Source organism: Pecten maximus, chromosome 9 (genome assembly GCF_902652985.1).
Source record: "Pecten maximus chromosome 9, xPecMax1.1, whole genome shotgun sequence".
Lineage (NCBI taxonomy): Eukaryota > Metazoa > Mollusca > Bivalvia > Pectinida > Pectinidae > Pecten > Pecten maximus.
In genome coordinates this window covers 18,562,813-18,577,046 of record NC_047023.1, presented here as the reverse complement: position 1 = coordinate 18,577,046, position 14,234 = coordinate 18,562,813, and the positions used below count along the sequence as shown (strand labels likewise).

Genomic DNA, 14,234 nt, shown 5'->3' with positions numbered 1-14,234 from the left:
GATTTGAAAAATGTTCTCTGGATAATGAATTGATCATGCAGATTAGATAATGAATTGATCAGGTGGATTAGGTAATGAATTGATCAGGATTCGATAATGAATTGATCCGATAGATTAGAAAATAAATTAATCAGGGGATTAAATAATGAATTGATCACGAGGATTAAATAATGAATTGATCATGGAGATTAGATATTGAATTGATCAGAGGATTAAATAATGAATTGATCAGGTGGATTAAATAATGAATTGATGAGGGAGATTAAATAATGAATTGATGAGGGAGATAAGATAATGAATTGATCAGTGGATTAAATAATGAGTTGATCGGGGTGATTATTATTGTTCGAAGATACTTTGAGATATAAGAGTTCTGATCCTACACTGATTGGTGGAAACAGTATGACAAGGATACTGTCTAAATACACAGGATGATAAATAACTATTACACAGAATTATATTGTTTTCATCTTTATTAAAAACCATATTGTATTTTTTTCAGTGTTTCTTCATTTATCAATAAAAAAGTAAAACATTTACATGACTTCGAAATCCTCAGGCCATGTGTGAACATAACATGGCAGCCGTTCACATCGGCCTCGAAAGAACAAAATAACATCGCGCTATATACAAGGAAAGGGTGTTACAACCTTTCCCCTATAACAGATATGTCACAGGTTAATACATGACCAAATCACAAACAGTACCTGTTTACAGTCGTCAAAACAGATTCCAAACATTACTGGAACCTTACTCGTAACCAGGATCAACAGTTTCCATGGCACCTGAACAAACTATTAATAACTTACACATAATTTACTACTCAAAAAAGTATTTTTGAATTTAAGTTTTAACCTTTGTAATAGGTGTGATATATATATTTTATCTATAAACTTATATCACTCTATACTAAATTCCAGATCTATCACATATCTCAACTGGTGACTCCCAAATAAACAATACATACCTTTAACTTAATCTTAATGATCAACATGCATATTATTATATATAACGATACATCTTACATGCATATTCATATTTGAAATTTACATATTCATTAAAATTTGCTCATCAGTCAATAATAGCTTGATAAACACACTGACTAGTGTGATAGACAGCTCACGTACCTGTCACGAAAAAGGATCATTTCTAGAGAGAGTAGAAACTGTTGTCTAAACAAATTCTCATTCATTCAGTAAAAATCCACTGAACTGACTTCCTACATCATATAAAAATTTAACAAAAAACTCTGATTCTCGGAAGAATTGAAATAACAACATCGTTACAATATCTAATGAACCACTGAGACCCATGACTAATCTAACATTAACGGTACGCATGTACATATTACGCTCACCGACATGTATTTTTTGAGTCAAAAAGGTGTGTTACCCAAAAAAAAAAATGAAATATTGCTGCAATCAAATAAATTTCCTATAAAAAATTAAACACATAAAAATAAAACCTCTGTTATCGTCAATAGGGAATGTGTGTTAAATATAGGAATAAATAATGTTTCTCTTCAGAGTAAATCAGCCAGATTAGGCATTACACCCCTAAATACCTCCCTGGACATTCAGGGACTCTTTTGAGGGGTGGCATGACTAAAGCTCTAAATTCTCCCCTTAGTATAGCCAGGTGTTCATTCCGTGAGTTTGTCCCAATCAGGTTTTAATACATGTGTATGCGTATGTACAAATACGGACCGTAAATATGAACATACATTATATGTACAGCAATGGCCCTGTACATGACAACAACACTGTAAAACAAAAGTCGAGTTCCGGTAAGTCAGTCTCCGAGACAGGTAGGCCTTTAATTAACTGACTCCCAACACAACAAGTCAAGCAGGAAAAATAGGCAGGTACTGTTAAATAACACCAAATAATGCACTGAAAGCATAGAGTTAAGGAGGAATTTAACAGTACAGCTATTCCACCTTCTTAAGTGAAGAGTTCCAATTATACTAGGACCATCTTCTGGTAAATCTATACAAGACAATTTGACCTTACACTTGGTGAGCTACCTGAAGCACACTTAGTGAGCTACCCGAAGCATACGTGAACGAGCCAACCAAACTATACTTGAGTGAGCCAACCAAATGATACTTGGTGAACTTCCTCTACCATATTTGGTGAGCTACCTGTAGTACTTGGTGAGCCACCTAAAATATACCTGGTGAGCTATTTTGACGTGAACTTAAATTTAGCATAGTAATTTCACCAATTACAGAGATATTGACCTTAAGTTATGCTGTACATTAAGGTCACACTATAAATTATGAAATGTTTCTACATGTTTAAAAATATCACTTGTTTAGCTAGAACACATGACAAATCTATTAGAACAATTAATTCCACCAATTAATCAAAATTAAATGCTAAAATGTCAACAAGGCATATACCTGTAGACTTATTGCACATTTACATAGTCATTTAAAACTACAGTCTGTACTTATATCATACGCTTTCACCGTCAAGCTGAGGAAGAGAGTTCCACTTAACGGTTAATGGTGATATAACATGGAAAAAAGTTCAGCATCTGTAATCAAATATTTACCAATATTTTTCCATAAAATATTAACATAAATTAGAAAATAATTAACTTTATAATTTATACAAGACTTAGAAGTCTTCTCACAAAATCATTTTACAGAATTTTATAAAGAAAGTTTGACTCTTTTTAGGATTTTCCCAATATTTCAGAAATACTTAAGATGGCTTCAATTCCAGCTTCAATGAGGTGTAGAACACGGGTGAATTGTAGCAGTGATATACAAACTAAGGAACAGATAACAGCTAGTGAATATATCAAATGAGATCACTTGTTTTTTTTTTTGCCAATTTCTGTTAAAATCAAACAAAATCATAAATATTTCTTTAAAATATGATTAACTATGATCCTATACACTGATCCAAATAAATACCCAGTAAAGACTTATGGAGCATTATTTACCAACAAATAAACAGGGATATAAGACCTAGTTTGGGTCAAGGCAATAAGGACAGAAACAAAAAATAATTTGCCATTCAGCATTAATTCCTGAATCAACAAATCCCCAATGAGTCATGTCCAGCATTCTCTAATTGGGTAATGTCCCTATATGGGTAAAATGTCCTTATTTGGGTATATGTGCAATGCCCTTGAACGCATGTGTTCATCTTTTGCTAACACAGTTGAGTGCTAGCTCCTTTGGTTTTTCGTGGATTATTCAGTGCCAAATTCCTTGATGGATTTGCGTGATGTTAATTTCCCAGCGGATTACGTGGTGGTAAATATCTTCTTAGATGACATGGTGCCAAATATTGAGAAGAAAAAAACAAAACAGCTCCTCTTTGGTAACCAATGACTTGTACAATTTCTTGGTCATGTACTGTTTTGGGTGTTGATTTTGTTCAAAGCTCATTAAGACAGACCATATTCTTTGATACTTGTAAATCCTGAGTATTTTTAGCTTCTGCATGACCTTGAACCTTGGTCAACAGTTCATAGGTCGTAACCTCTAAATGCCCTCTGAGAAGACTCTGCTTTTATTGGCGAAATGCAGTCACTCCTAGAAAAGCTTGGAACTTTTCTAACAACCTCAGTATTGCTGGAATACTTGATCCTCTAACAAGAAAAACTGAAAAACACCAAAAATAAATTAGTGATGTAATTTTTACCATTTGCATAGAAATATATAAGGTAATGTGAATTTTTTTTTCACCTCTTATAATTCTATTGGTGATAAACTCACAACACACATTTTGTTTAAACATAGGCTTGTGAAATTAGCTTTTACATTTACTGACTTTAAATATTATTAATATGATCGATAAAACAATCTCAGTTCCACTACTTACCCAAATTTCTAGCAATAAATTTCATCATCTGCCTTCTCAGATGACAGGTCTGTCTTGCCCGGAGCTGCCCCCTGTGGAGCCCCAGAGTTAGGGAAGTCCACAGAGGCTGACTTATGTGTGTGACTTTTGTCACCTAGCAACAGACTAGGGACAGAGGTCAGACTGGATGACCTTCCCTTGCTAGAACCGGGCTCTGCTAACTTCATAATACGGGACAGAGAAGATGACGATGACTGCTTGTTAGGCATCATGTTAGTCCGTGAGTTGTAGGGTTTTTGTCCCTGACTAGCACTGTTTTGGGGTCCCGCGGCACCACTGTTTAATGAACTGTTACTTCCACTGGCAGCCAGTTTGAATGGTAAGACCTGCTGTACACTGCTGCCTTTACCCATCATGCTACTAGAGGACACTTGTCCTGTAGCTAGTCCGCTACGTGTTGGAATCTGTTGTTGCACTTTTATTCCAGACACCTTTTGTTCATTTTTAGCACTTAACAAATGTTCGGGCAGGTTCTTTTTACTAGCACTAGATGACAAACCAGCCCGCGAATCAGAGCGGCTGGCTGCCATTTCACGACGGGTAGTTTTCACATTACCCTGTCGAAGTCTGTCCATGTCATTTTCAATCATTTGACAAAAATCTGCTGACGCAGATCGTCTATGGTTTGCCTGAGCATTGCTCGGCGAATTGTCTCTTTTGGTAACTTGACCAAAGTCCGAGTGGGTGTCATGAGACTCCGAGCCACTAAGCTGGGTCACACCCGGGGCACTAGAATGTCCATCTTTCCGAAGCTGGCTTTCCCATAACATTATCTGGGCCTGATAGCGTTCCTTGTCCTGTCTGAGGTCATCCTTCTGTGACTGAATTTCTGCCGCTATCTCACGACGTTCCCTCTCCAATTTTTCCTGCAAAATTATATCAAAGTTTTCACAATTACAGATATCGGTGTCTCTACCACACACACATGTCAAATCATTTTTTTCTTGATCATGAATGAAATTTAATATTTTCTTAAACCAAAACTTTAAAAAAAATTACTCGACATTTAGAAGGTATTTTCAATAGTGTTCAATTGAATCAGTTACATCAAAAATGATTAGGTTTAAAGAAAAAAATTTCCCCAAAAATAAAAAACTCTTGACATCATACCTCCTCTAATTTAATGGCTTGTTTCATCTCCTCCAGATTCTGACGCTCCTGTTCAGCGTAGTTTCTTTCACGTTCCTTCTCTCTTTCGAATGCTTGTTTTTCCTTTCTTACCATTTCCTGCAAACACAATAATATATCATATGTAACTGTTTTACTACCTTTAGGTCAATAGAATCGAAGACTTAACAATGACTGTTTAGACTGCTTAAATATGAGCTATTTTGTATATTAAGATACATGAACTGTTTGTATATATGATATGCCATTGACTGTTAGTTTATTACGATGAATCTAAACAGTTTTTAGCCTACAGACTGTATACCCGGGTACTCACCTGTAGATTGCGGAGTTCCTCTAGCTGGTTGTACCTGTAGCCACCCTTACGTTCGTGCACCTCTGCTGACAGTTTGTTGATACGCTCATTGGCCTCGGCCAGTTGAGCTCGGAGAGTTTCCACTGCAGTACCTTGTTGGGCTGTCAGATGCTAGAAGGACAAAGAAAAGTAATCATTATATACAGATACATATAAACTGTGTTAATAAAAGAAAAAAGAAAAAAGGATCATGTAGATTTACATATCTCTCTATACAAACCACTAGTCATTGTTTCTATATTGGATTGTAACAGAAAGTATGCAGAAAAAAAAATCTTTTTATTTATCCAGAACAAATAATTTATTGAATTTAAAATGTACCAATTTTAGAGGAAACCAATAACAAGACCTGCCTTGAAACAAAATTCATTCAGAATGGAAAAACAAAAGCAATCAATTTCTCTCTATGAATGCCACAAGAAATTGCCTCAAGTCTCTAAATGAATGCCATCAAATTTTCCCCTGAAGTGTAACTATGAATGCCACCTGAGATTCCCTAAAGTTACTAATAGAAAGATTTGTGCACCACAGAATAATTTTAAACAGGTCATCCATGATATCCTCGGTTTCCAATATGTTAAAGTTTATGATGTCAAATCAATGAGAAATCAAAAGCATGTCGCAGATAATTTGTAGTTGTGTAGATGTCACTGGGGATTATTTGTAGGGTTTTGTAGATGTCACTGGAGATTATTTGTACGGGTTTTGTAGATGTCACTGGAGATTATTTGTACGGTTTTGTAGATGTCACTGGAGATTATTTGTACAGTTTTGTAGATGTCACTGGAGATTATTTTTACAGATTTGTAGACATTGAATGAAGATTCCTTGTTGTCAAAGATTATTTGTAAGGTGATGTAGATGTACACAATAAATGCTGTGAGTGCTGTATCATGAGAGCGCAACAGTCAACACCTGTGAAGACAGGTAGAAAAGTGACAGGTATGACGTTTGTAAGTGGATATTTCTATCACACCTACAACACAATGAACAGCTGTCAGACATACATCCTAACTCACAGCTCACTGCGGCCTTGACTATAGGATAGTTGCATGAGAAGATGAGCAGTGTAAATTAAGCTAAAAGAGGTTAATTTGTCGTTGGCTCACACCCCACACAGATGACACACATGTATCAACCGAGATTTTTTCCCCTGTGACACTTCACCTCAATTCCACATCACCTGCAATTACGTTTCACTAAAAAGTATCATTGGCAGCAGAAAAACTAGCCAACATGACAAATGGCTAGGAGTCAGACAATATAGATAAATGTGTGATGTAGTCCAGACACAGACAAACCTGTGTTCTGTAGTCCGTATCAATATACAACATTTCTATTTACAATGTCACAATGATTTACAACACCTATAAATCACCAATCTATAGTCAAATGCTGTACTTTAATTCTAAATGGATAAAAGTTAAGCTACATTCTTTGCATTTGATATTTAAATTTTGCAATTGAAAAAACAATTTAACATTTATCACTAATTGAAATCTTTCTGCATGTTGTATTTTTATATAGAGAACAATCATCAATCTTTGTGTCTAGGCGAGCTCCTACTTGCCAAATTATTTTGTTGATTACCATAAATATCATATATATATAGCGATATATGGCATAGTTGGTTCGCTTGTTTACTTTACTGCCCTGTCAAAAGCCAGGGTCATTTTGGGAGTTGGGAGTCTCACTTGTAGCAGCTGGTGGCTACATAATTCACTGCACAACATACAAGAGACCCTTCCTATGCTATCCAGAGCAATCAAGTAATGTTTGTTTGTTGGGTTTATTGCCCCCTGAACAGCCAGGGTCATTTTGAGGCGGGGTCTCATTGTAGTAGTTGGTGAATACCTCACTGAACAACAGACAGGAGGCTTGAATGTCGCATACAATCCAGAGCAATTAGGCTAGTGTCCTGGGCAAGGACACAACCACCACAGTACAGACCAGCCCATATCTCAGCTTCCTGAGAAACAAACCACCACTGGTTGGAAGCATCGAACAACAACGCACCTACGATTTTTACTTGAGCTTACATAACTATAATGACAGAGCTATTGTAACTCCTATGTACTAGAAATCAGGGTCAAGCATCTTTCTCTGGACATATGATAACAGCACAAGATGGGTATAATCTCACCTTCACCACACCAGGTAGAAATTCAACCAGGGGCCAAACATTGAAGGGAGTGGAAGTGTGTTTTACATTACGATAACTTATGGTCATTTCTACAGTTTTTGGGGCCATGTCTACGGGTCACAATCATTTAATATCACCCTAAACGACTAATACCTGTCAAACACAGACACAATTTGAGAAACAATTTCACAATATCATCCAGCAATGACAATCAGAATGGTCCGAGTTCATTAAGTTAGAAGCACCGATCAGTTAACAGAACATTCTTTAATTCATTACTACAATTTCATCATTTGATAGGTGTACTTTTTTTTTCCACCAAAATATCTAACTTTGACTATAAGGTGCACAAAGAGGTCCTGTACGGGTGTAAGTTTTCACCGAAATTCCTGCCTTACCCCGGTTACCCTGTACTGTATACATCTGATCAGTATTCAAACAGAGAAATATAAAACCTGACAATGGCTCCCTCACAGGTTTTACCAGTCTGATGGTCAAGTCAAGTGCTCAGAGCCAGATATCTAATTACATCAAGTCAACACCTGTGTGAACACCTCTGTCTAAAATAATGTTAGGAAGACTTCACCAACACTAAATCTAACTAGTTCAACATTCTTTTGCATAAATAAAAATTTAAATTTTATATAAATTATTAAGTTAAGAATGTTGAATTGTTTCATTGTTCATTTTTTGAATTCTTAATCTTTTTTAAAGGATTTTTGAAGGATTTCTACAAAAATGTGAAATTAAAAACAAATGTGGTGCTGTAGTGGAGATTTTGATATGATTTAACACCTTCGTTAGATCTGATTTACTGAGTATTTTCTCAGGAGAAAGGTGGAGACATAGACACTCATAACATGTTCTATAGCCAGTGATCACAGCACTAAGTGGGCTATTGTGATATCTTTGGAAGAGATGGGATTCATATGACATCCTCACTAGGCTATTTTGATCCTCTACAGTGAGGGTAAATATATCTGTCTGTCTCCTCAAGGGTCTGCATCCTCTCACAGAGACTCTAATATATTGCCTAATAGTCTGTCTCAACATCAGTTCAATGGAGTGACCAACAGGGTTTATACCAAGATTCTCAATCCATGATCAATCTAACCATTCCTGATCAGACACATCCGACCTTGATCTTGACAATAATAGCCATTGTGACTGTAAATTAGTGACCTTGATCTACAGTACAGAAAATTGTTAATATCAGTTTTGACCTACAGTACTATTACTGCCATATGGCCTTGATCACTGATCATTATTATTATGACCTTAACCTACATTACTGACAATCTTTACTGCCATGACATTGACCTACAGTACTGACCATCTTTACTGTGATGACCTTGACCTACAGTACTGACCATCTTTACTGTGATGACCTTGACCTACAGTACTGACAATCTTTACTGCCATGACCTTGACCTACAGTAATGACAATCTTTACTGCAATGACCTTGACCTACAGTACTGACAATCTTTACTGCCATGACCTTGACCTACAGTACTGACCATCTTTACTGCCATGACCTTCACATACAGTACTAACTATTGTTTCTCCAAGTAACCTGGCCATACTCAAAATATTTTTTTCAACATTAACTGGCCATACTCAAAATATTTTTTTCAACATTTTTATTGATAATTCCACATGTGATTCAGAACATTTTCAACTACTTTATTGACAAGCCTAGAGTAGACATGCTATATCATAGTTCCTCTATGTTCATGAAAAGTAAGAGGGTGGATATATAAAACAGTAGCGGATACGTTGTAACCCTACCCTGTATCAGGAGGTGTGGGAAGAGACAGAGGTAGCTTTGGGAGACGGACGTCAGTACAACATACTACACCCAGGCTGTATAACTTTTTCTAAATAAAAAGAATCAATTTTCATAATTCCCCAAAAAGTGAACGGAGACAATCCTAATCTGACTTCCTCCTTCACCGAGTGGGTAGCGCCAGCTGAACAATTACAGAAAAGGTGGTGTACATTGTACCAGGCCTATCGTATTTCAGTCTTAATACAAGCCATTTCACCTAATGTGTTTTTGTTTTCTTTCATGAGAAAATTCATTTCACTTGTCTGAAAGTATGAATTTTTGTTACATTATACATGTAATGGATTTTATGTCAACGGGATAATGAAAGCACTAACTAACTGTACTTGTTAATGCTATGTCCTGTTACATGGCCCGGACAAGTACTGCCTCGCCATGTGACAAATGTACCGTCAAATCTCACTTAATTAATTGTCACCAGTCATCGGGTGCAGAGCCAAAAACAAGCCTCAATAACAAATTCCATCAAAAGCTAGAGGTCAATTCTACAAAATAAGGTTGGTCAAACTGCAATTTGGTGTCAAATTCACTCATGAAAATAACAGATTCTCACAGCTTGAAAGCTGGGTGGTGTGCCTTTGGGTGCAAACCGATGACAACACTGTATAAATAGGGATAAGTACTTAATAGGATGTGGCCAAGGTCCTGTTACATCTATACAAATCTAGTAATTATCCTTATAATGTTTTAGCAACAGGTAATGCAAGTAATTCTACACTGTCTGTGATATAGTCATCCATCACATAACCACAACCAACATATCAACAACACTTCATCTTATTCCTTCACTTGCTATATTGATCTCTCTTTTTCTTATCAAAGACATTTTGTGTGTGAAGGAAGATCATTGGAGAGTTTGAGACCACAAATCTAGGTTGGGCAATCCCTACAGAACGCTATGACTGACTCAAACGTTTATCTGACACTGCTGTAGAGTTCTGTCAAAGAGCTGAACTTTGTCTGTGACAGAGACAACAGATGTATCTTACAGAGTCTGTCGGATTCATCTTCTATATAAACATGTAGTCTTATCTTGCTCCCAGCTTCCATACACAACAGGGTTGTTGTTTATTAGGGCTATACCTTACAGGGGGTGTTATCAGTGCTAACAGGCACTGCCTCTCTTAACGTGGGGTTACACATTGCAGGGTGTGGCTACTCTGTATGACTAAATTCACTTAATTGAAAGATTTTTTATACCATCTGCCAAATTACGTGACAATTTCAACATATTTCTGACATTAAACAGGCAGCAATCAAGATATATTAACAAAAAATTGGTTATATTACAGTACAGTCATTTTTTTGTTAGACTCCCTCAACCGCAGTCCTGCTCTGACAAGGGCTTTCAAGGCCATGCCATCTCAATCACAGTCCTGCTCTGACAAGGGCTTTCAAGGCCATGCCATCTCAATCACAGTCCTGCTCAGTTAGAGATCTCAGACGACATGCAATCTTAATCACAGTCCTGCTTAGACTTGAGCTCCAACATGCTCAGATCTGGGCTTATGGACACCCAGATTAGTGCTCATGGACACTAAAATTAGGGCTCATTGACACTAAAATTAGGGCTCATGGACACTTAGATTAGGGCTCATGGACACTTAGATTAGGGCTCATGGAAACTAAAATAAGGGCTCTTGGACACTCAGATTAGGGCTCATGGACACTAAAATTAGGGCTCTCTGCACAACAGGGCTCTTCAATGCTCAAATAAATAAGGGCTCATGGACACTCAGATTAGGGCTCTCAGATGTGCACGATTGGGCTCTTGAATGCTCAGATAACGGCTCTCAGACTCTCAGATTAGGGCTCTCTGACAACATGCCATCTCAATCACAGTCCCGCTCAGATTAGGGCTGTCTGAGGACATGCCATGAAATTTCAATGATGAGAATGCAGAAATTCTAATCCATGACACATGACTCCATGGAGTCAAATTAAACTAATTCAGATATTTAGAATATTGATAGATTTATTGAATTTCTAATTTAACTGACATTCCATTTGTAAATGCCAGTCTGCCACACACGGAATGAGGGTGTAAACTGGAGGAATGTGATGAAACATGGTCTGTGCTTTTGTTGGTACAGTGCTGTCATCTTGTATGATAAGTGAACATTGAGCTAAATGTGTGTATGGGGTCACAATGACACAAATTACTGTCTGATGACACAGACTCCTAAACATGTACGCAACCTCCAATATAAACCTGCTATACATTGTCACCATGACATCATGCGGGATACCGTAGCATTATGGTATGGAATTTGTCATGCCATCTTAAACCCCTCTAATTGATGATCATTAACCTCAGTTAACATGTATAATGTGATGGTAGTGTATTTATACTAACTATAAATGTATATTTAGGGTGACATCCCTCCAGTGAAATGTGACCCCAGGCTATTTATGTATGTAATGTACAGGTGTCCCCCTGACAACTGTGAGAGGGGACAAGGCTACTGTCTAGGATGCTGTCACCTAGATCCTCACATAATCTCTGACATTTATTATAAATGTTTTTGTCATTTCAGTTAACTAACAAATATTTAATAGGAGTGAAAACTGACATGAATTTAAAAATTCCACAAAAACTGAGATGTTATTAAAATCTGAGCAATAATGACCTGTCCCGTGTTTTGTCATGGCCCTGTAACTCCTTGTTAGACACATACTTATCAGACACACAAAATCTCAAGTTAAGGAACTTTAGTGTAATATACTGGAGATTCATGGTTTCAGCTGTGTGGTATTCAGTAATATGATACAGGTATGAAAGCCTACAAAATGGTGAAACAAATTAAATCATGCATACAATCAATTAATTTCAACTCTCAAGTAAAGAATGAAGTATCAGATCATGTTACACATGAATTCATGTTTAACCTTTCACACAGACATCTGTCTAAGTCATTACTAACCTAATTCACATAATATGTAGTTAGACATTCTTGCTTAAAATTAGTCAGAAGTGACCTTTGACCCGTAAACCTAGACTGATACACACCAAAATATTATTGTTGCAGATTTTCACATTATTACAACATAAATGGAGGCATTCGTGAGACATTGTTTAACTGTCAGTATGGACAGACCCAAAGTGAACAGTACATACCTACTCTGTCCATTAATTAATAGTACAAACTCTGTCCATTAATTAAGTGGTTAGTATGAGAATGTGGCTGAGAACTCGTCTTTTACTTTAATGGCCAAGGAGGATAAAAAGTCTGTAGTGACCTGCCCAACAACAATATTTAATCCAAATCCTCCATTTCTCTCTCAAATCACCACCCCTAGTCGATGTGTTTCCACCGATCCAGATTAATGAGGAACAAGAACTGTGATCTAACATGTATCTTAATGTGGATGATGTTATCATCTATAACAGTATTGTGTACTATTCCATAAATTGTTGATTTTGTATTGTAGACAATAAATATCTTCTTATGTCCAATTTCAAAGTTGGTGCACATTTTATAATGTTTCACAGCCATTCGTTTGAATTACAATTCAGTCACATTTTCACAAGAAATAGTATTGACTATGTTGGGTACCTGTGTATAGTCGTTTACTATCAGAATTTCTAGTTGTATTTAGTTGTGTGTAGTGGTTTACCATCACATTTAAAGTGATTATCAACATATTGTAAACTGATAAGATATTTAAGCAGAAATCTAATTTTAGCACTCTCCACCAAACTATCTTTGCGATAATTGCTGTTTGTGGATCTTCCAAGGCAAGTATTTTTTTTCCCCGGTGCACAAATTCATCATGGCGCAAATCTCATCAAATTGGACAATAAAATAAGTTTGAGCGACCAAAAATTTGGAATGTTTACAATTTTTACAAATAGATAAGACTTACCACTATACTGTGAAGGGAGCGGGCCAGTTGTGTGATGGAGGCCAGATGATTTTCCCCGTGGATTAAATTGGATTGAGTGGAGGAGCCAGAGATATCACCCAGAGATCCAGCATCGCTGTGACTGTAATGGTCGTATTGTCGTGTACTGTCCAGGGAATCGTCAGCTTCATTGGTCTGGGTAAAAAGAGAATGATGACATTACTGTTTATGAACAAATAAAAGGGGTGGAAGGGAAATAACTCTTACAAATTTCATCGTATTAAATAGAATTTTTTATTTTTTTCTGTAGAAACACGATACATTAATTTTAATAATAATCCTACACCAGCTTACCCTTTCATATGCTGAGGGTTCAGAAACTTGACAAATCTCCGAGTCGCTGTCCACATTTTGAGGACTTCCGCTTCGACCTTCAAGGTCCTGAAGGTCAGACAGATATTTTTTCTTTGGAACACAACCTTTTGGGACATCAAATGAGCTGTCGAAACCTGCAAACGTCTCTGCCCTCTTTGGTAGGGGAGTGAGTGAAAACCCTGAGCTAACATGCTCCCCAACACTACTCACATGTCGACTCAGGTGTGACCCTGACCCCTGTAACATGGTGGTGAGCCGTGACGCGGTGGCTGACACTGAAATAACAGAGAAAATAATTTGATAATCATAAGGTTTCCGGTTCATATATTTATTCCTTTTAGTAAATTTCAGTTTTAACCTGCTTAAATTATTTCAATTCACTAAAACACTATAATTCTTTCCATCAACAATATATCAGGTATCTACAGTTGTATTAGAGTTATGTCCCCTACCTTCCTGTATTGCTGTCTGGAGAGCGTCCATGTGTTCTGTGCTGTCTTCCTCTGATGATGTACCCTTCTGTTGAAGAAAATTACACTTCATTAAATTATCATTCACCTGCAAATTCCTGTATAACCTTATTTGTATGATGAACACTCATTAAAATAATAAAATGCACCGGCCATGTAACCTCAGGATGCAGATCTGAGATGTGTGGC

General features: G+C 36.8%; 1 protein-coding gene across 10 annotated transcripts in view; it reads right to left on the bottom strand.

The window, feature by feature from the left end:
- Positions 1-455: 455 nt before the first annotated feature.
- LOC117334867 (rho guanine nucleotide exchange factor 28-like) overlaps positions 456-14,234 on the bottom strand; it is a 209,554-nt gene continuing 195,775 nt past the window's right edge. For all 10 annotated transcript variants that reach the window (XM_033894704.1, XM_033894703.1, XM_033894701.1 and 7 more), the window contains 7 exons: positions 14,028-14,094; positions 13,555-13,850; positions 13,222-13,395; positions 5,326-5,475; positions 4,992-5,108; positions 3,843-4,747; positions 456-3,622 (listed from right to left, as the gene is read on the bottom strand). In XM_033894704.1, coding sequence (XP_033750595.1) covers positions 3,851-4,747; positions 4,992-5,108; positions 5,326-5,475; positions 13,222-13,395; positions 13,555-13,850; positions 14,028-14,094 — 1,701 coding nt within the window. In that variant the 3' untranslated portion in view covers positions 456-3,622; positions 3,843-3,850. The remainder of the gene's footprint in view (positions 3,623-3,842; positions 4,748-4,991; positions 5,109-5,325; positions 5,476-13,221; positions 13,396-13,554; positions 13,851-14,027; positions 14,095-14,234) is intronic.